Raw genomic sequence first — 24,086 nt, 5'->3', positions numbered from 1 at the left:
CGTCAGGTATTTTGTCTCAGCAACGAGTAAAATATAACTAAGACACTCTGCCTTAATTAGCAAAGGCCAATTTCCTAATCTGAATGGATACCAGGATCTTTGTTTGCCTCATGACTCAGTAATCTATTTAATAAGTGTGATTTTCTGAATCTGGAATTCTCTTTGGCAACAAAAACTGATTACAATCACAAAACACAAAATTTTAAATAAGATTAAACTAAACCTCAATGGTACTAGAGGAACTGTGTCAATGAAAATTATCACATGAGCTTTATGGAAAAATACTTCAAGAAAAAAAGGAGAGACAGATCAAACAGAAGATGTGGGAGAATAGCATCACTTATCATCAAATGAACCTGGGAAAAATTCAAAGGAATCTTTTTATTGTGCGAGTACACACAGACTACCAATACCTGGACACTTTAGTATAGACATTTTCGTATGAACTACAAATTGGTATAAAGCCACTCCATGATTGTGTTGATGGCCTGAGGCTAGTCAAACATATCAGTGGCACATTTCTCTAAATACACTGCACCTGACAAACTGTTTCAACATGTTAGCAACAATGTCACCTCTTAAAAGGTACAAGAGACTTAGGAGTAGATGTAAAAAGAATTAAGAAGTGTACATGTAGTAGCTCCCCACAATGAACACAATCATTATGTATTGCAAACATACTGATAAAAATTAAGTTTTTATTTTAAGAGCATTAATATAGACCAATGAAAAGAAAATGGTCGTTAACAAAAATGCTAAGAGAAAAAAGGTCATTCTACAAGTTTCTAAAAACAGAGAAAACAAAAGGAAAAAAATCAAAACCAAAAATTTGATAGTCAGAACATTCCACCTAGGGTTGGAGAATGGGGGAATAATGCAGAAAAAAACAAGTATTAAAATTTTTTTCCTACCAAAAAGAGTAGGGGAAAAAAATAACCTATAAAACAAGCAATACTTGCAACCAACATGAAGTGACACAGACTGGATCATTCTCTCACCAGGAAATTAATATACTATAATCAAATCTATGAAATAATGGTCATGAAATAATGAGATAGGAGGATTACTGTGAGTTCAAGGTCAGTCTGGGCTACACAGCAAGATATGTGTCAAAAAAAATTAGAAAAAAGAGGGAGAGAAGGAAGTTGGTTTTCAAAATACTACCTATCAAGGAATAATGGTCAGTGAGTACAAGAGAAAGAATACAATGAAGACAGAAATATAACTTACTCTCAGTCTCTTCAGCTGTGACAAAGGGAGGTAAAGGTGGGAAATAAGGGATACCAAGATAACCAGAGTTCACAGGACAGATTACCAAACACAGAGGTGCACAGTAACTCAAGATCTATTGCTTCCTTCAGTATTCAGCAGATGAGTGCACGTGTTATCAGTAGTAACTACCCAAGGCAGAGGACAGCCACCTAAAACTACTAAAAGAAACAATCTGCAAGCATACACAGCTGTTCAATTAGTCAAAAGTTGAAAAAACAGTGGGACATGGTGGCATACACCTGCATTCCCGGCAATCTTGGAAGCCAAACAGGGGGACTGCAACCCAGCCTGGGCAATATGGCGACTCTGTAAGACCATGTCCCGAAATCAGACAGTCAGTTAGATAGTTTAGATAGCATGGACATCCTTAGATAGTTTAGATAGCATGGACATCCGTCAGATGCTAGGCAAACACTGTACCAATAGGCTACACCTCCAGCCCCCACCAGTGGAATGTAAATGGTATGTCTGCTTGGGAGAACATTTGGCAGTGCTTTGAAATGCTGGATATGATATATCTGAAATGATCCAGCCATTTCATTCTGAGGTATCCGCTCAAGAAAAATGAGCATATGTTCACACAAAGACCTGTACACCAATCATCAGAGTAACTTTATTTGTACAACAGCCTAAGTGAAAATAATCCCAATCTCTATTGGTGACCGCACAATGTGCTATTCAATGTAATACTACTTGACAATAAACTAATGATATATGTAACATGACTGAATCTCCAGATAATTATCCTAAAGAAGTCATATCAAAACCAAAATACATACCCTATATAATTCCATTCCCAAAAAATTCTAGAAAATGCTGACTGATCCAGAATGGCAAAAAGAGGTTCAGCAGTTGCCTACACACAATACAGTGATGGATTACAATGTGTCAAGAAGAGAAACTTTTGGCCACAGAGATGTCACTGCAGCATCTTGACTGGGCTAATAGGTCTGTGGTATACACATACATCAAAAATCATCAAATACACACCCTAGCCAAGTGTAGAGGTACACTCCTATCATCTCGCTGTTTGAGAGGGTAAAAAGGGAGGAGTATAAGTTCAAGATCCACCGGAAAAACGAAACAAGACCCTTTCTCAAACTTTTAGAAAAGACCGGAGACGTAATTCAGTGTCAGGGCACTGGCCCAGCAGGTGTGAGACCCTGGGTTTAATCTCTAGTACCAAAAAAGTAAGTACACCCTAAATACATGTACCTCAATAAAGCATGCAAATAATTTACTGTAAAGCCTATTATTTTAAGCTGTCAAAAATCTATGTAAAAATAAGTACAGAAGTATTTTTAGTATAAAAAAGAAAAGTACATCACTTCTACCTCTTAAAAGTTTAAAAATCACACCCCACTTCACTGGAATTAGGCATTCAAAAGGAACAAAAAAACAGCAAGAGCATTCAAAGATTTACCACTTGGTGGCACTAAACTGATGGTTTAAACTCATTTTGACACATTTATTAAGCAAACATGTGCCAGAAACCATACTGAATAAAAAGATAAATAAGATAAAATACTTTGCCTGTATGTAGCTGGCTGTATTATTAAAGAGGTACTATCTTACCCAAGGTAAACTATTAAGTGCCGGGGAGGGGTGGCGAGGGGGGTTGTTTAAAGGTACAAAAAGGGCAGGAAAGTTTTCCACTTGGGATAAAATCTGTCTCATGCCCTCCGAGTCTGCCTTTACTCTTAAATATTGCAAAGATGCCTAAGTAAGTACATCCATAATGCTTTCAATGATGGTCTACAGACAGCAACAAAAACTGCAGTTTCTCTTCTCTTTAGCAAAATAACTATGTCAAAGGTAATATCAAAAGAGCTTTTGGGGACATGGTAAATGTTTTAGTATAGATGTTAACTTGTAATGTAGCAAAAAGTTAGAATTAGCAAAAATGCAGCAAGAAAACAGGTAACTTTCCAGATTCCAAGTTGCATTTTCGTACCATCCAGTTCCAAACACAACTCCTCTGACAGAAAAAGCTAAAAGAAAAAAAAAAAGGCAGGTTGGAGATGGGGGGTGGCTGCAGTGTAGCAGGACAGATTTTTTGTTTCTATACTTAAGTTGAGCTGATTTTTCATTTGTATTATGACTGTTAACAATATTTATTTCCAAAAACTAAATGTAAGTAAAAACATTCAAACCAATTTTTTAAAAGTTACCAGTAGGCTTAGGATAAAACTTTTGCCCTAAATCCAAATATGGAAATCCAAAATCTACTATGTATACGTAACATATGTTCTTAAACTTTAGCTTATAGTATTCACATACTTGCTAATCTAACCATCAAAAAAGTTTAAAAATCCCAACTTCTTTAAAAATCACTGGGCATACACAGCAGATTATTTAAGGTTTTGCTCGAAGAAAGTATTAGAAAATGCCAGTGCGATTGCAGATATTCTAATAAGCTGCACACCCAAGTGTCTGAGCACCTACTTTGGATCTTTTTCAATAACCACAGGTATCTTAAATTCAGTTATGCTCTACTAAACTGACTCCTGCTATTCTGAACTCTATCAAAGACACTTAAACTATTCAGTTATCACAAATGCCTCTTTCATCAAGCTAACTCTATCGGTGATAGCAAACCTTTTAGAGCTTTGAATGATACAGCCTGCTAGCATGCATGCCACAGATTTGCCACCACTGCTCTGTATCACAAACCTCTCAAAACTCAGTCTGACACTGACCTCTCATTAATCTAGTTGACCAAAAATCTGTAAAAAATATGTACTATACAACCAGTGCCAAAACTGATCTTTATAAAAAAATATATCTGAGTCTAAAATCCTTCTGACTCCAACTTGTATTCTTACAGTGACATTACACCTCCAAATACTCCCCGGCACCCCAGCCTTCCTGACCTGGGCCACCCTGAATTTGTTCCTGAGGGGTTTTCTTGCTTGTTTATTTTGTTTCTGCAGTTTCTAGGTTTTTGTTTTTTGGGATTTTTTTTTTTTCTGGTAGTACTGGGACAGAGCCCAGCCTCCTTACACTGAGTTATATCCCCTGCCTATCTACCTATTTAAGACAGGGTCTCCCTAAATTGCCCAGGCTGGGCTTGAACCTGCAATTCTCCTGCACAGCCTCTCTGAATACACTACATTGTGCAGCCATTTGGGTCTTTTTCTACGTGAATTCTGTTCCTTCTACTTGGAATACCCTTTTACCTCTCCTCTCCACAAATACTTTCTACTAAATCCTTCAAAACAGCACAAGCCTAACTAAGCTCTTCTAGGCACCCCTCATTCCAACTAACTTGATTTAGAATTTTCTTCATTTATACATTCAGCAAATGAACACCAATACAATGTTGGAAATAAAAGCTCATTAGTGGAAAAGACACAGACATGGGAAAAAAGTGTCTGACTAAACTAATGGTCACACCAGAGTACGATGGAAATACGTGTAGGAACTGGAATAAGAAAACATTTTCAATTATTTCTTCAATATATGGAGTGTCGGGCACAGAGCAGGCTATTACATGCAATAAATAAGAATCAGTCACTGGAACTATGAATACAGCTCAACAGAGCAGAGCATGAATGAGGCCTTGGGTTTGATTTCCAACACCATTTAAAAAAAAGTTACTGGCTTCACAGACTTAACAGTCTAACTGGGAATTAAGACAAGAAAACAATTACAATTTATAAAAGGACAAACAGGCTGAAGCAGGTCCTTGTACCTATCTTACCTAGACTTTGAAGAGTCAAGCAGAAGTTAAGAATCAGGAAGACATAGCTGGAATGACACGTAAGCTGAGACCCTAGAATGACAATTTTAACTAAAGAGAGTCTAAAGAGAAAGCAATTCTGTGTGTGGCTAAAAACTGAGTATCAGAAAGTGAACTCTAAACAGTAGAGACAAAAACAGACTATCTTGGATCACAAAGGACTTTATTAGCCATGCTAAAGAATTTAGCAGTTTGGAATTTATCCTAAAAACAAAGAAAAGCCACTACAGTTTTAGCGGGGGAATGGCACAGGTACATGTGCCTTGCTTAACCCAACATGCTGGCTGCAGGGCCAAGCATGAACAGCTGCAGTAATCCAGTGAGAGCGATTCACGGTGGTTTGAACTAAGACCATGACACTGGGCGTGAGGAAAGACAGATGGCTTAGCTATTTACAAGGTCAAAATGATAGCACTTTGATTAGATGTGAGAAAAATCAAGGACAAAACTGAGCAGATGAGGTTACAGAAGGAAAAAAGTAAATAAAGAGTTTTACTTGAGATGTGTTAATCATTAGTAAGGGCTGTGAGCAGATAAAAAATAGAATACAGGTAGTTGCAAAACAAGCCACGGAATTCACAGAGAGAACAAGCCTTCGAGATATGCAGGGTGAGTATATTGCTTCTTAAGGATATCAGTGTGTTAAACAATGTCAGACAGGAGATGGTAATAACAGCAGTCTGAGATCCAAAAATGGCCACATGAATGACTTCTATCAAAAACCACCTATATATTATGGCACAACAATAAGGAGTGTGAAGATTTCACAAAGATTTTCCTCCTTCACCCAATGCAAATACGAATGCTAGATTATAATCTTTCTAAACACGATCTATGCACGATCAAAACAAGTATTTAAAAAGAAAAAAGACATTAATATTATAACATACCATGTTACTAGATTTTGTATAGGAAAAGAAAAGATCTCCAGGAAAATCTACTAGATATTAAGAATATTCTTGCAGGCCTGGAGGGACAGGCTTGTAACCCCAGCACTGGCAGGCTGAGACAGGAGAATCCCCATAAATTCAAAGAGCTCAAAACTAACAAACAAAAAATATTCTTTATCTTTCTAAGGCTGTGTTTCTAAACGCCAATTTTAAGCTACAAAATAAATTGTTACTTAAAAATTTCAAAGCAAATTCTGATTAAGAAGAAAACAGTTCCCCAACTGTTCCAAGATACTTTCCACAGAACAAAATTCGATACAATTACCGAAAGACCAAGTAAATAAAAAGTTAGGATCCTGTAATTCTGAAACAAAGGAGCTATTCTGAACCCCTCTGTCTCACTAAACCCATCTCATTCTCTCCACCTTGCTCTTTTCCCATCTCTAAATACCAACTATGTGCCAGGATCTAAGCCAAGTGATCTGACCACGTGACAGCCAACCCACAAACACAAACATCCATGAAAAATAGCACCCATTTCAAGGATCTGAAAGTCAAGTAAGAAAGTGACTGTTTTTCTAAGAATTGTCTATAAACTCCAAGGACAAGAGTTATGTATCTCCAATGTCTAATAGCCTAGAACAAAAATCAGGTGATTAACAAGTATTCATATAATGAATGAAAGTAACTGTAATCATCTGGGACATCGGAGTAATGGCAAAAACTATTTCATGCTCTTTTTTCCCCCTCTTATTGAAAATTCACCTAATTCCATTAATTCAATTCTGTGCAGCTGTTGGAAGCAGAATGGCAGTGTCCCTATTTCTCCCCTCAGTATTCACAAGAATATTCACTGTTGACTGTTAAAATAAGAGTCCACACTTGTATACCAAAAAATTAGCTCCACACTTATATACCAAAAAATTAGCTAAACTCTAAGAACTAAATAGGGTTATTAAACAAACTCTAGCCAATTTCCAAAAGCTCAATAAAGAGCAAAATAAATGTCTAACAAACATACACCACATATGTTAACAAAGACCTCCCCTGAATTTACCCAAATCACCAGACAATTGAAGTCATCAGACTAGTATCCCATATCTACTGACCTACCTACAAAATGAAACCATAACACAACCAAGGCATTAAAGGTTTGTTTTTGTTTTGGTGTGTTTTCTTTTACCAAAAAAATGCAGTACACTACAGAATCATATTCACTACACTCCATTATAGACTTTACAAAAGACTATACTCTCTGGTCTTCTCTTCAGAAACTAGTTTTTGCTTTCTGTCTTTATCAGTGGTCTCAAGATTCTCATCACTGATCAGGTTCGCCACTTTTGCTACTAGGTAACTTACAGCCAACTGCAGTTCACTAAAGTGCATTTAATAATTGTACTTCTAAGTTTCTAACTTTGCTTTTGCTTCCTCTTTCTAATTTATTTTAAATAACTGTGTTGTTTTTATATATATGAGCAGTCTTAATTTCTTAACAGAAAACTGGCAGCTAGTAAGTGAAATTAGTATCTGAAACCAATCTGGCTCCAGAGTTCAAGCTGTTAACGATCACTCTTCACTGTTTGTCTGCATGAAAAAACTTTCTCCATCTTCCCTGACACTCAAAGCAAGTAACTAGAGTGATAGAAAAATTACATCCTGGACGTCAACAATGAGATTCTAATTGAGCAGAACTATAACCCTGCATTTGTGGAGTTTTGTACTGTTTGGGTTTTTTTAAGTACCACAAATAAATCCTGTGAATCTTGATTAACCTCTCCCTCAACTTGACAGTCTCAGGTGAACTTTGGAGGGGCAGGGAGATAAACACACCCTTTTATATGCCCTTTACTAAAGAAAGAAGATTGGAAAAAAGGAAAGTATAAAGTTAACTTATCTTTTTTTATGTTCTAATTAATCAGTTTTGGATATTATTTTAATGCTCACAGCAGTGAAGTAAAGGCTTTTGTTTTCTTTTTTAAAGCATAAGCCAATCACACTTTTAAACTAAAAAAATTCCAGTGCTGGTAAAGAAGGCACTGTGGACAAGAGACTACCAATAAGCAAAAAAATGGACCAGAAGCAAACTAAAACTTGAATGAGGTACTGAAAATAAAGAAGAGCTAACAAATTTAAGACAACTCTTAAAACTATTGTGACTTGGTCAGAGATTAGATTTTATTTCAAAAATACATGCAACCAGAAGAATGATGCCATTGAGACAGAAACGCACTTACTGTGGAAAGACTAGTCATAATTGTACTATTTGAGAAAGGAGCGGCTTTGGGCATGGAAAACAGCTTTAGTGGAGGGATAAGAATGAGTGTGGGTCTGCAATGAATGAGAATAAGAAGGATGAAGCATAGTCAAGAAATCCACGACTACTTTCAACAAGCCAGACTATGCAGGGTAATGGCTCCGAAGAAAAGGTGACACAAGTCCTGTACAGTATTTCACAACTCTACTTCTCAACACTTTTGTTTTTGTGTTATGGAAATCAAACCTGAAAAGGAGAACTGTAGCTTAAATGAAAAGGATCCCTTCTTGGAAAGTGCTAGGCTGGTCAGCCCAAGTGGAAAAAATCGAACAAGGTAACTTTCTAGTACGCAGTGAGTCAAGCAGAAGATCAGATCCATCTCGAATATAAAAATGAAAATGGAGGTTTTGGAAATAGGGACAGGAGCAAAATTTGGAAGGAGCAGGAAAAGATGGGAAGGAGAAAGAACCAAAAAAAATAGTGTTATGCACACCAAACTCCCCATTACAAATGTAATCGTACGTATCCCAGACATTTATTAGCAATTTTTTAAATGTGAATTTTAAAATAAAGACAAAAACTGACAAGAGCTTAAATAATCAAAAAAAAAAAAAAAAAAAAAAGGATGTCCAATCAGTCATTTAAAAGAGCCAACATATGTAACGGCTTTTTTTAGTTTCGAATACTATTTAGCACTCAAATAAAAGAAGTAATGTTGGCCATCGTTTCACTTCTGTAGATAAAGAATCTGAAGAACAAATAAATCATAACTGCCCAATTTACTAAGGTCACACTTGGATCAAAAGAAAACCACGATATACTCTGCAAACTCATCTATCACTCCATGGAAACGCTGTCAAACAGTCAAAAATGGGTGGAAGGCAGCAGAATATGACTGAAACTCAAGAAGGAGGACGTTATCTGTAACAATTACACAGTCGTTAGTACTCTGAATCATTACCAGTCAGTCCCAGCTGTTTACGAAATTCCCCTGGTACAGGGGAAAGCTGCCAATTCCGTTTCTTAAAGTTGACAGTTCTAAACACGCGCAAGCTATGGCCCAGGAACATGAACTGGAATTCTACAATGAAATCCCCTCCGCACCTAATCCTACTTCCTAACCAACCCAGAGGCTGCACTTCTGTAAAACAGCTCGACAGACAGTCCTCTAGAAATACCCCGGAGACATCTGGAAAATGTTTTAATAAATGCCTTTCTAGACAACACAGGAACTCCCTCCGTGGACACATGCCTTTCTGGTCATGGCCATCAACCAACTTAGCGATTTGTTAAATGCACCCAATCTTTTTTTCTAAGGGCACAGCTGCAGAGCACTCATTCAGCTCGTGACGGTGGCACACACGTCTTCACCAACATCAAATACATGAAGGGCTAGATCAGGTTAACGCCTCGAGACCGAAAAGACGCAGAGCATCTGGGAGTAGACTGAAAACTCGATCGGGGGAAAAGAGGGAAGCGCCGGTCCCTTCCCTAGATAATATGAATACAGGCCTAGCGCTCCGGGCAAAGCAAAGCGGAACCGAGTCGAGGCCCAGCTGGCCATGGAAAAGGCACTGGCTCTCTGCAACTGGGCTGAACCGGCATTCTTGGGAAACAGCTGACATCACGCCCTAGCCCTCCTCCTCTACGTCCGCCATGGGCTGTGACGGACCAAGACAGTCCCTCGTTCCTCCGTCCCGGCGGGCCGCCAGCCAGCAAGGACACCTGGGTTCCGGGGGACAGCAAGGGAACTCCCTGAGGCCGTTACATACCTTCCCGCTCGCAACACCCGCCGCCGCCATGTTTCCTGCCTGGCGATGACGTAGCGGTACCTCACGTGTCTCTCAGAGTCACAACAACATCCGGCAAGGCTTAAACGACATCCGGGCGGGAAAGAGGCGGGGAGTGGCGGGAATCGCGCGGTGAATGGACTGAAGGAATCGCCTGACGCATGCGTGCTGACTAAGGCTCCGTGGTCGCTAGGGTGGAACGGCTGGCGCAGCACTGCGCATGTGCCAAATTATTTTCCCTGGGTGTTCCTAAATTGAAGTGTATTTGTGTTGGAATTTGCGTGAGTGTAAACACAGGCCACGTCATTTTGATGCGATGAAAGGGATACCACACTGGAAGCAAGCAGCCGTGGCCATTGTTTTTTGGTGTCACCAAGTCACCAAGAAGCTTTAAACTTTACATTTGTAAAATCATAGTAGTGTTGCTGCAGGGATTAAAATAACTCTTGCCCTCTACTAGAGGCACACTGAAAAACTTTTCTTTCTCTAGATGAAGTTTATGAATTTGAGTCTGGTAACTGCACTTACACATGACCTTCAGCAGGCATTTTTAAACTGATAACACCACACCCTGCTTGCTCCCAGAGTCCAAGCACATAGTTTGGAGTTCCTACAGTTACTTATCAGCGATGTGACTTGACACGAGTTTCTAAATTCATGCAATTTTCCCAACTTGTAAAGTAGAAATTATGCATGGAGTAGTTATAGGGGTCTCAAAAGACGGTAACAGATTTATAAGGATATTAAAATAATAACGGAATTCCTTCTCAGTGCTGTAAAAGAATCCAGAGAATGATTAGATGTTACTCCCTGATAGCTGGTATAAGATCTTAAGAGTTCTACCGCCACGGGGCAGAATAAAACGCCCTTTTGTACCGAAACGCCTGCTCCCATTGAAGTAGTCCTGAATTCACACAATGGAGAGTAGTTAAAGGCTTTGAGCTTGGTGGAGGTAAATGGCAGAAGAGAAGAGCAGAAAAAGTGAGTCCATTTCTGTGAATATTGAGAACCTAGTAGTGAGCGATGTGGCAGATCCTAGGAAGAGAATGAATGTGTAGCAGCATGAAACATCAGATTACAACCAAGCCTGGCACTTAATCAGGGAAGCAAGTATTACAGAGGTCAGAAAATGAACATATTAGTAGTAACAAGATTGAATGAACAGCACAAGGCCTTCTCCGAGTATACTGAACTAAATACCCGAGAATCTTCACATAATCCTCAGTGTGGGGTAGAGTCTCTTTGTTTTTTGCACTGGGAATTGAACTCAGGACCTCGTACTTGCCAGCAGGGATTGTGCCTCTGAGCTATGTCTCTGGCAAGATAGAGTCCTAATACTAAACAAAATTTAATTTTCCAATAACTGAGAGTTGGGGTGTGACACCGACTGTTGTCCAGAAAAATGAATGTCCTTAGCACCAATTTCCAGAATGAAAAACAAATGGTAGCTATTATATATACAATAAGCTTGGGAACTCAAAGCTTTTCACTGAGAATTTGGCATCCAGGTTGATCTACTTTCTGACTTGTTACTCAAAGTGAAGTTTGCTGACCAACTAACAGCACCAGCAGTATCTAGAAGCTTATTATAAAAGGAGAATCTCTGAATCCTACCCAGAAACTGTGGGACAGACATCTGCATCCTAAGATATTTAAGCTGGTTTGTAACTTTGAGAACATGATCTAAAATGAGATTTGTGGGGGCTGGGGATTTAGCTCAGCAGCATAAGCGCCTGCCTTGAAAGCAGGCAGTCGTGAGTTCGATCCCCGGTACCGATAAAAGGAAAAAGATATAAAATAAAATGAGATTTGTTTTTGTTCTCCAAAAGTTGAGACCGCCAGAATACAGTTTCTCAGCCTGTTGCTGTCACATTCCTCGCTGCATGTACGTCTTGTCTTCCCCCTCTTCACTGTCTTCTCACCTTCTCTATCTGTCCCTGCACAAGACTCATGGTCCAGGTTCTTCATTATCTTTGGGTTGGACAACTACTGTGGCATCTTAATTCATCCTCTTGCTGTTTGTTTCAGCTTTCTCCAGCCCATTTTTCATACCCCTACCACATTAACCTTTCCAAAGCTATGTGAATTCTCCATCTCTTCAGCAAAAAGTCTAAATTCTTTAGTGTAACATACAATGATTTTCATAATTCTTTCTTATTATTTTTAGGTTCATCTTCCAACTCTCCTTGTCTGTCAGCCTCTGAATGTGCTACCCTGTGTTGCAAGATTGCTTCTGACTGTAGCCTGCCTGATGGCTTGGTTTGGCTTGATCGATCACTGTGTCCCCAAGTTTATGTTCCGATTGTCAAGGTTTAAACTCTATGCCTTCAGCTCTACTCAAAAGTACATGGAATGGGAGGAGGAATGATTCTCAGAGAAAAATCCAAGAATCACTTCAGGAAAAAGGAGAGTGGTGCCAAACAAGCCCAAACAGGTGTCATTTCAGGAAACTCAGTTTCTGTGCTTCCGTATGTCACAGTGAAATGTAGTTGCTGGTTTACTGAACTTCCATCTGCATGAGGACATGAACCATTGCAAGACAGACACTTTTTATTTCAGTGAGCATCAGATCTGGTGCAGTATAGACACTAAGTGGTTATGTAATAAATTAATTTGAATGCATTTTCTCATTTAGGAATGGCACACTTATATGTTTGTCTTAGTTACGTTCTCATTTCTAGGATCCAATACCCAACACCCACCCACAAGTTAAAGGAGAAGATTTATTTATAAAGATTTATTTTAGCACACAATTTGTAGAGGTGTTAGTCTATAGTCATTGGGCTCACAGGTATCGTGGCAGGTCAGAGGCACATCACAGAGCAGAAACACTTCATGGCAGAGCATGCAGGAGGCAGCAAGGCAGTGAAGCAGTGAGCAGCATCAGTAGAAAGCCTTCCTTTCCCTTTTATTCCATCAAGGCTACAAGCCTTTTGGATGGTGTCACCTACACCCAGGGTGTGCTTTCCCAATATCATCACCCAGAACAACTAGGCTAAATCAATTTAGATGAGTTGAGTTGAGTTATCACACCCTTAATACACATGCACACACCCTGGATCCAGCCACTTCTGCAAAACCCCACCTACGAACAAATTGGGCTTTGGGGGACATCTAGCTACCAGCCATAACAATGTTTCATTGAGTATAAATATGTTTTCTTTCTTCAATGGTACCTTCTATCTTTATGTAAAGGAAAGTGACAAAGCCAGAATTTCAAAACAATTCATTTGAAATTTTAGCTTCTTCCTAGATTGGAGGAAAAAATCATAGCACACAGATAACAAATGGACAGCTTTTTTTAAAAAGCATACATGTAAAATTTAATGAAAGTAGTAATTGAGCCTCTAAATAAAACAATTGCTATTCTAGTGAGAGTGAGTAGTTTCAAAGCTATCAAGTTCCTTCCCATGAGCTAGTCATTCACTGATTATAACTCATCCCTCAAAAAGTCATATGCAAGGGGCTGGGAATTTAGCTCAGCGGCATAAGCACCTGCTTTGCAAGGTCGTGAGTTCGATCTCTGGTACCAATAAAAACGAAAAAGACAAAAAAAAGTCATATACAAAAGGATGTTAATGGTGAATATCTTAATTCCTTTATACTTGGGAGGGACATTAGAGATAAGTTTTTACATGGAAGAGATTGAGTCTCAGAGATTACTGATTTACCAATGTCACAAGTTGTTTTATAGCTAAGTAGAGACTTCATTCCAGATATGCTTTGTGGTCAACTGTGCTACATTATCAGCTGAAAGCAATCAGGCTTTGAACTGCAGGAATTTAGTTATCAGTCCATTTGATTCTTACCTCAGCCTCTGACTGACCTATTTGTCTTTTAGAACTTACCCCATGTCCCACTTCATGTATTAAAATTCCTCCAACTTTTCCAGTATTCCTGAAGGTCTTCTCACCATGGTGCTACGGATAGAATGCAGAGCCTCAGGCATGCTAGGCAAGCCTTCTACCACTGATGTGCATCCTAAGGCCTCTTTCCCAAACACTTAGACTTCACAGTTTATCTTAGTGCTTAATTAATCAAATAAATATTATGGAGAAAGTGTGGATTTTTCTGACAGCCAACAGTTTATAGGATTCCTCTCTGGAAAGACGTGTTGCAGTGGAATAAGCCAATAGACCAGGGTCTTGTGTAAAATGATTGCTAATAAGTGTTTATATAACTAAAAATGGTAATATTGTTCACAGGTGAGCCATGGTGCACATTTTTTTTTGTTTTTCCTGGAATTAAAATTGTTTGGTTTGGTTTTGTTCCATTTTCAGCATCAATTTATTTCTGTAGTTTCTGCCAAAAGTTCACTGTTAAGCTAATAAAACCTCATAACCAATACATGGAAAGGAGAGGATGCATCTACATATTGGAGAAAATTTTTAAAAATCCAACTCATCTTCCAATGTGAACAATTAATTGAAAAATTAAAAATAATAGTCTCAGGGCTGGGAGCGTGGATCAAAAGTGATACGGCACTTTGGCTAGAATGCCCAAGGCTGTAGGTCCATACTGCAGCACTATTGAAATAAAACAAGTAAAAAAAGTATAATAATGAATGTAGAAACCTGTAAATAAACAGAAGTACCAAGAAAATTTGAAAATTGTTGCCTTTGAGGAGCAGAAATAAAAACTGGAATAGGGCTGGTGATGGTAAACTTATTCATTATAAGCTTTGTCTAAGTAGTATACTTATCAAGTATAAGATGTCATAAATTGAAAGTTACATTATCTTATGTGACACTAAGAAAGAAAATGCTTGGGCTGGAGATTTAGCTCAGCAAGGTAAGCCCCTGCCTGGTATGTGTGAGGTCATGAGTTTGATCCGTGGTACTAAAAAAAAAAAAGAAACAAACAAACAAAATTCTCCTAATAAAACTCAAAACACATTTTCTTTCATTGTAATTCTAAAACACCTCTTGACTTTACAGATTATAATATATGAAAATGTATGTTTTAGAATCTATGAAACACACACACATACACTAGTAAAGTTCAAAATTCAGTTTAAAAAGAAGTACGGCAGGGTGAAAGTGATGAAAAAGAACTGTGCTGATTCAGCAACCAGAAAAAGAAAGTCAAACTAAACTCAAAACTACCGGAAAGAATAAAATAAAGGTTAGAGCAGTGATCAATAGAGAAGAGAAAACTAACATAGAAAAAAATCAATGAACCCAAAAGTTGGTTTTTCAAAACGTATCAACAAAATCAACAAGACTTTAGCTAGATCAAAGAAAAAAACACAAATTACTAAAATTATGTATAAAAGTGGGGACATTCTTGCTGATTTTTACAGAAATTACAAGGGTTATAAGAGAGTACTATGGACAACTGTATGCCAACATGTTGCATAACCTACATGAGTAGGCATGGTGGCACATGCCTGAAATACCACAATCAAGGGGCCGAGGCAGGAAGATCACCAGGAATTCGAAGCCAGCCTGGGCTACATAGGTTAATTCAAGGCCAGTCTGGACTACACAGTGAGACTCTCTCAAAAACTAAATAAATACATATCCTAGGTAAATTAGGCAAATTCTTAAAACAACACAACCTACCAACACTACATCTTGAAGAAATAAGAAATTTCAATAAACATTTAACTAATAAAAAGATTGAACCAGCAATTAAAAACCTCCCGATAAAGTCTAAGTTCACCAAATGGCTACTCTGGTAGATGCTACCAAACGTTTAAGGGAAAACTATCAAATTCTTCAATAAAATGGAAATGAATGGAACATCTCTCAACTCATTCTGTATAACCAGCATTACCCTCAACCAAAGCCAAAGACACAAGGAAATTATATACCAGTTTATTTATTTATTGGTACCAGGGATTGAACTCATGACCTCATGCTTATCAGGCAAGCCCTTGAACCACTGAGCTAAATCCCCAGCCTCTACACCAGTATTATCTATAAATATGGATGCAAAAATCTTCCACAAAATACCAGCAAACTAAATTCAGCAGCATAATAAAATGATTGTATATTATGCCAAAAGGAGATTTATTCTTGGAATGAAAGGATGTAAATATAAAGAAGTAAGACTGCTGAGTCCCATAATTCCACTTCTCATCTCTTGAAGAACTTCCATGCAGTGTTCCATGGGCCCTACAATACTGATATATATTCCCACCAATGCTGTACAAGGGTTCTCTTTTGCACATACTTGCTTATTTTTTTTTTTTGTCTTTTCTTTCTTTGTAATGCTGAATATTAAACCTAAGCTACATCTCCAGCCTCTTCTTACTTTTTATTTGAGATGGTATCTCACTGAATTCCCAAGGCTGGCCTGGAACTTGCAATTTTCTTTCCTCAACCTCTGGGTAGTGATATCAAGTCTCCTTTTAGTGATGTCCAGAATTCTTTGTAAGTGTATAGTACTGGAGATTGAATTTATGGCCCAGTGTATGCTATCAAACATTTTTTATATGTATCTTTACAATTTCTATGTCTTCTTTTGAGAAATATGCAGTCTTCTCCTTGGCTTTTGTCTTTGTATTTTCTTTTTCTTTGGGGCAGGATCTACCTATGTTGCCCAGGCCAGCCTCAAACTTGTGACAATCTTACTGCCTCGGCTTCCTGTGTGCACCATCACACCCAGCATATTTCTTAATCTGGTTGTTTTCTTATTGACCGGAATCACATTTTATTTTCATGTCTAAATTTAGTAGATCTCAAGAATAGAAATACTCTGATTGCTTCACCTGAACTGTGACTGAAGACAGTGTTCAGTCTCTTGTAAAGAAACTGCTATCTTAGTAATAAGGGAAAGCTTCAGGGCGGTGGTTATGGAGTAAACAATCTATATGTCAACTGGGATTTAAAAGTATGCCTAACCCTTAATGCAACTGAGAAATAGTAGCTCCACAGTAATCTATTTTATCTACAGCCACTATCATCTCTCCCATGAATGACCATAGCGGCTTATTTGTACTCTTACATAAACTATTATTCCCTTCCATTGTTTTCAACACAACACAGCACAGAGATCTTTTTGTCCTTTATGTTTTTGGGGGGTGGTTTCCCCCTAAACCACAAATCTAGGCCAGGAGTGGTGGTGATGCCTGTAATCCCAACACTCTAGGCAGGAGCATCACAAATTCAAATTAGCCTGGGCAACTAAATGCAACCTGTCTCAAAATAAAAAATAGAAAAGGCACTGAGGATGTAGCTCAGTGTGAAAGCCCTGGGTTCAATACTTGGTACTGGGGGGGGGGGGAATCACAAATCTGACTATGGTTTTGGCTCTTAAGGGGCCAATATTTAATCACTGCCTCTTTATCAAGACAAATGGGATTCAGTCCAGGCTGCTTCCTTGGTCTAACTTTTCTGCCCTTTCTACAAAATTTCACATGATCTCAAACGCTTATGGCTCTTTGAACTCCATGCTCTGTCTTCCTGTGTTTATGACTCCCTTCAGCCTGGAATGTCCTTGTTTTCCATTCTTAACCCACCCTTTTGAACTAGCAAATAGTTGTACATCTTTAAAAGTCAGCCTAGACCCTGAATCTTTCTCTTGGCTCACAGCTCCCAGACAGTGTTGAGTGCTTCTCCTAAGAGCTAGCACATGCTCAGGGTCTATTTCCTATCAGGGGTCCAGTGATAAATTGAATGTATGATAATTTTTATGCCTTACTAGCAAATCAAAATTTGTACTCCCCAGTACTACATAGTTTCTCAACATTCCATACCTTTGAGAGACAAAAATCACTGTTCCTTAACAACTAACTTATTAAATGCTGATATGTAAAAAAAAAGTACAGATAATTTAAAAATTAAATTTATAAACATAAATGTGTACATCCCCAATTATGTCCTGGTATTTTCTACTAACCTAAAAAATCTGTCTCTGTATCTCTGCTCACCTTAAGGGGAGAAATGCCTTATTCTGACACAAACTATACAATTGGTACTCAAAGTTATTAGGAAAATGAAAAGAGAAGATGGAGTATAGTGTACAAACTGGGAAAGTGGATTTCAAGAAAAAATCTCTACATCATTTCCACTCCTTTCCCCATAAGAAAAAAGAAAATCCACCCTACAAGATTCTTGTGAGTATGATAGACAAAAGAGTTTCTCCTGCTAGAATTGTAGTATTTAGCTGAAGAAGAAATAAAGAGCTATTGAAATTTTGTTTAGAAGTTCAAACTTAAGGCATGGATATCTACGGGGAATTTTTGAATGAAAAGTGTTTGTATCTCAGTGGTGGTCTCTACATGTTACATTTTTTTTCCTCTGATGCTATGATGTTTGAAAATGAAAGATATATTAGGCAAATAATAACAACTAGCTTCCCAGGCTGCTGATTATTCATGAAATGTTTCCATTTATCTCGGAATAAGTGCTGAGAAATTGATTTATTGTTGAAGCCTGAGGAAGTACTTGTATTTTCTTCTGTCAAGCACATATTCCCCAGCATCAACTTTTGCCCTTTAGCTTCATTGCTTACCCACTCACATTTTTCTCTCTATTAGTGTTATAAAGTTTTATGTTAAATGTTTTCCTTTTCAATTTTTTACACTACAAAGAAAGGAAAAAGGGAAATTTATAAACTATTTGAGGAGAAAGTGGAATTTCCAGTGTAATCATTTAAAACTATATTGGCATGAATCTACAGCATTTTGTTCTCTAATGATATTAACGGCAGGCGAAACTAGAAAACTCAAATATTTGCACAAATTGAAGCTTTAAAAATAGCAGCTGTTACAGCATAATTACTTCATCAAAAGTTTGATGAGTTGTGTTTCCCTGCAAATACTATTTAAGCAGTATATGTGAATATTCAGCACTTCACAGAGAATGAGTGCTGTGGGTTATACTGATGGGAAGGCCAGTACTTGATACAATTACCTCTGTGAGGGAAGATGCTAGTTCGTTATTGAAGCCATAGTGGGGAGATCGGTGTCATTTCCTTCCTCCATGATCTGGATGACTCTCCTTCCTTCCTTAAATCCATGTATCAATATAGATGTCAACTTCACCATAGAGAAGCCATAGTAGTCATCATTTTGGTTGGAAGGTAAGAGGGCTGAGGTTTGAACCCAGAGCCTTCACACTGGGCTACATCCAGGTCCTTTTTTGGTGCGTGTGTGTGTGTGTGTGTGTGTGTGTGTGTGTGTGTGTGTGTTGTTTTGAGAAGGGATGGATTAAGTTGCTTGACTTGAATTTGTGGTTATCCTGCCTCAGCCCTTGGAGTGCTGCTATGGCAGAGATGTGTCACCACAGCTAGTTGGTGTTGCCATTTTTAAAGAAACAACTTCCTTGCTGTAAATCAGATGCAAAGCAACCAGAAAATCGTTGGTACTGATAATGTCACTGCTACCATGGGCAAAGGCCCAAAATAAGCTGCAAAAATCAGAAGAGGCTAGAAGAAGAGAGATTATCCTGTTCATTCTTTTCTTCCAGAGAGCCATTACTTTTCTGTCATGCATAGCCATCTCTGCCTTGAGTCTTATGTCCATCTGAGATGCCAATTGACAGCCACACACAGCAATGCAATAAGTGATGGACCCATCCATTAGCATTTGATTTCTGAATCTGCTTTAGATCATACCAACTTCTCCATTTCTTCACCCTTTTTTCATGTTTGGGGGGTGCGGTAGGAGCATGCCACAAAGTGTCATGGTGTAAGAAGTATAGCTATTATTGCACCTCAAAGAGTTTCTCAGCAAAGTGTCCCAGGCAGTGTACCAGCTGGCCAGAGATAATTATGGAGCTGCTGTGTACAAGCCAGAATCTTTATGCTTGTGGTGATACCGATAGGGGCTTCTGAAGTTTATCTGGTCTCTATCAGCTTAATTGAACTGAACAAAATTCCCATTTTCCACCTACATTGTGCTGTTGTTCATAGTGCTGTGTATGCTGTTCCTCTTTCAGGTCAGTACTATAAAGCCTTTCTTGCTCTAGAACATCGTCTGGTCTCAAAGTTTCAATGACACTGTTCTCTCTCTCTCCTAATAGCCTGGAGGGGCACAGCGGTAGAATCGACCTCAGAATCATGATTCTTGCTTTCATATCAGCTAGAGACAACTTTGTTTTGGCTTCACTCTCTTTTCTTCCCTTCCCTTCTCTTCTCTTTTCCCTTTCCCCTTCTTCCTCTCTCCCCAGTCCCTGTCTTCCTCCTCCTCTTGCGCTCTCTTCCCTCTCCTCCTTTTCTCACAGTGCTGGAGGCTGAATCTAGGGGCACTCTCCCCTGAGCTTCATCTCCCGCCTTTTTCATTTTTTATTTTGAGACAGGATCTCCCCGCGCAGGCTGCACTTGAATTTGCAGTTCTTCTGCCTGATCCTCCCTCTGTTGAGATTACTGTTTCTTTTTTTCAGCTATTTTTTTTTCAATTAAGAGACCTCCAAAGAGCTACACTTCATTTCTCATTCAGTTTTTCTCTTCATCCTGTAGCTTGCAAGCCGATGGTTTAAGACATGACAAAGAAGATGTGGAGAGTGCCCCGCATTTGGGGGTAGAACAAGGCCAGCCCCAAGAACATGGAGCGCCAGAGGCGAGCCATGGAACAAGTGGTTTGGATTAGAGCAAAGCCAGTCCAGCAGGTGTGGGACCTTGATGTTCCACCCTGATAACCACAGCAGACAGCTCCGAGAATGTTTCACTTTCAATGTTAGCAAAACACTGAGAGCTTCTGCTTTCTGCCCAGTTGCTCTCCCCCGCCATCCCCGCGCCTTTTTTACTGTGTATGAATACTCAGACTGTGCCGGGTTGTTGCTGACTCTCCAGCAGACAGGTCACATCCCACCCAGGCCCAGCATTGCTTTCAGTATGTGTCTAGGATTTTATTTGTTTGTTTTTAATCTCCCATTGCAACCTCTCAGGACCCGGCTGGCTGCTCTGCTCACTGTAAGACGGAAGAAACATCATGAAGATGCTTCATTTTAACCATGTGGTCACAATATTCTATAAAAACTGTAAACACTCATCAAGATTTGTTTCCTCTAGTAAGACAAAAGTAAAAACCAAATATTTTGAAAGATTCAACAAGAGAGTCAAAGAAAGTATTGTTTCCCATATTTGTCATCATTCTTCCACTAAAACCTCTGGTGGTCCAAAAGCAAAGTCATAATAAATGTGATTTTATTTATTTTGATGTATTTTTTAAATATACCTTGTACCCACTCTTTAAACATTTCTTTACATGTATATTTCACAGAGAGAATATGGGAAAGACAAGAAAAGGAGATATATTAGCTTCAGTTTTGAAAGTTAATTTCTTCTGTATTATCTACATGTCTTCAGAGTTAAAATGTATAACCATTCAGAACATGTAATTACCACAGGAAACAAAATCAATCATTGTAAAATTTTGTGAACCAATCAGCTATGAAAGAAATAGGAATTCTCTTTGGTTAATTTTTTCCATACCTAAAGGAATACATAGTGATTTTAGAAAGTTTGAAAAATGTACAAAAGGATGCAAAGAGCTAGGCATAGTGGTGCATGCCTGTAACCCTTAACGCAAAGGAGGATTCCTGCAAGCTTAAGGCCAGCCAGGAATACAAAGTGAATTCTAGGCCAGCCTGAACTGCGTAGTGAGACCCTGACTGAAACAAACAAACAAACAAACAAATAGACAAAAAAGGAAAGGACACAAAGAAAGTAGAAATCACCAAAATAAACAGTATGGAGATTATGATCACTACATTATATATCAGTCCTATGTAGTGACAGATAGACTTCACCAGTCTTCTGTTTTTAACAGAAGGAATATAGGAATATATTCCTTCTCCCTACCCTCTTTTTAAAACTATTTTTGAAGAAAGAATTTTGCCCTTTGTGGGCCAGAGATTTAGCTCAGCAGCATAAGCACCTGCCTGGCAAGCACGAGGTTCGTGAGTTCAATCCCTGGTACCAAAAGAGAAAAAGACAGAGACAGAGGTAGGATTTTGTCTAACAGCTCTACACCACTACATAAATAGCCACCAAAATGCAAGCACATCTTTTCTCCAAGGAAGAAAGATGTGAAGACTGAGTGCTCCCTGCTGTTAGAAAAGGGAGAATCTACACTTGAGGTTTCTAAGATTGGGACTGAAAACAGTTTGGCTGTGACCTCTAGTTTAATGGGACTAAGAACTACAATGGAGAAACGGATTGCTACAAAAGACCCTTCTTCGAGCAATAGATTGCTCAAAAGGGCAAACCACTCACTTATCGAACCACTCTTCACCTGTCAAGAATCACTTAAAATTCCTGCCTTGCTGTACCACCAATAGTAAACTATTATGAGTTTTTTTCCCAAGCCCATCCAAGATTCTCTGTTTAATCCCAAAATTAATAATATCCACCTTCGATCTCCCTCTCCTACCCCTATACCACCACTCTATCCAGATGGTAAACTCCCTTCAACAATAGGTAAGAAACTTGACTTTTCTTAGTTCATCTTTGTAAAATTTGAGGAACTTGACAGTAAGACAGCCTTGATTTTAATGCATCTACAAGATCTATAATAAATTAAGAAAAAGGAGGAGCCAGGTGTAATGGCATGCTTATAATCCCAGCACTTGGGAGGCTGAGGCAGGAGGGTTGCCACAAGTTTGAAACCAGCCTGGGCTACATAATGATTTCAAACCCAGCCTGAATCACATACCAAGACCCTGTCTCAAGGGGAGGAGGATGAGAATGGCACTTACATTATAAACAAAAATAAGAAGATTTGGATGCAAGATCTGAGGTGAATACCGATGTGTGGTTGAGTAGAAGTATGAATGGGGATAGTTCAGTCTGGAAGTGGATCCTACAAATTGTGAGTTTACAGTGCTTAAAACATTCCAGGTGAAGTGTGCTCTTTAGTTGAATGCTTGGCCAGCCTTCCATTTTTTCTGCTCCTGGAAACTGCAGTGGTTGATTTTTCCCTGCATTTGCAGAAAAGTATGCTCCACCTAGAAAGTATGCTCTAGGATGCTCTAGAAACTATGCTCCCAGCACACAGCTGATTAACTGCTGTGAGGGGTGACAGAATCGTGCTTCTGCTACGTCAACCTTCCCATAAGGGAACCCGCTGTGATCCAGTATCCCTGGCAAAGTGGTGAGAAGTTTAGAAGCGCTTGAACTGTTTAATACCCAAGTCTGAAATGGTTCATGAACACAGTCTTCCATGGATATATTGCAGAAAACCCCGTGGCTCCCTCTCTGAAATGCAAGAATCCACTTGAAAACACATGGAGTTTTGGGGCTTGCAGGCAAGAGCTTCAAGGAAAGACTAAGACTAGAATGGAAATGAAAAGGCCTTTTTGGGAGATTTTGCACAAAGGAACATCATGTTCTAATGAATTTTGTCCTGTTGGACACAAAATTGGGACTTGGAATAAGAGCAACTTGAAGACCCAGCACCATGTCTGCTGAATTTGAATTCATTGCAACACTTAGTTGGAACTGCTGGCTGCTGCCATACTGCTCAGTCCAAGAGCAAACTGAAAGTCAGTGGACAGAACTGAGAAGCAGGAAGGGACCAAATAGAGCAATATCCTGGGGTTACTGCTTGGACTGTTTAGTTATATAAGACATAAATTATCTTTTTGTGTCCACATGATTGAGGCTGAGATTTTTTTCTTCAGTTGGAATCAAAGAATCCTCAAGTAATGTAGCAGGACAGTAACAAATAACTTGCATCCTATATGATTCAGCCATATAGTTTTTTGACCACTGAATTTCTCTGTTCAATATAGTATAATACAACAGGAGAGTCCGTAGGAGATTTTATTATGGACATGTAGTTCTTTACCTGCAGGCATGCACATTTTTAATGCCCAGAATGTGGTTCTCTGTGACACTGGATAAAGTGACTCTGGGAAGATGTAAGTCCTAGTTCCAGTTCTGCCATCACCTGCAAGGGTGACTGTCTTAGTTGCTTTTTACTCGTTGCTGAGACAAAATACCTGAAGCCCAACTTGGGAAAGGAAAGGTTTATTTCTTGCAGTTTTTGGAGGTTTCAGTCCACACTCAGTTGGCTCCAACGCAGGTGGGCATGACTGGGCCACAGTTCATGGCAGCGGCCCAAAGCAAGCCAGAACCAGCAAAGAGCAAGACACACCTTCTTCCTGCATTACATCACATCCTGGCTCCACCCCTTTGTGGGTGGAGCACTAACACTGACCCCATCAATCCAAGCCCTAGACAATGAC

General features: G+C 38.9%; 1 protein-coding gene across 3 annotated transcripts in view; it reads right to left on the bottom strand.

Moving 5' to 3' along the window:
- Tbc1d15 (TBC1 domain family member 15) overlaps window positions 1–10,087 on the bottom strand; it is a 55,450-nt gene extending 45,363 nt beyond the window's left edge. Inside the window, exon 1 of one of the 3 annotated variants that reach the window (XM_013159390.2) lies at window positions 9,931–10,087. In XM_013159390.2, coding sequence (XP_013014844.1) covers window positions 9,931–9,960 — 30 coding nt within the window. In that variant the 5' untranslated portion in view covers window positions 9,961–10,087. The remainder of the gene's footprint in view (window positions 1–9,930) is intronic. The other 2 variants (XM_003475917.4, XM_013159389.3) reach the window with 2 other exon arrangements.
- Between the last annotated feature and the right edge of the window lie 13,999 nt (window positions 10,088–24,086).

The sequence above is a fragment of the Cavia porcellus genome, unplaced genomic scaffold (assembly GCF_034190915.1).
Source record: "Cavia porcellus strain 051 isolate PalLab524CR breed Dunkin Hartley unplaced genomic scaffold, mCavPor4.1 scaffold_8, whole genome shotgun sequence".
NCBI classification, from domain to species: Eukaryota; Metazoa; Chordata; class Mammalia; order Rodentia; family Caviidae; genus Cavia; species Cavia porcellus.
This window is presented reverse-complemented; position numbering and strand designations above follow the sequence as displayed.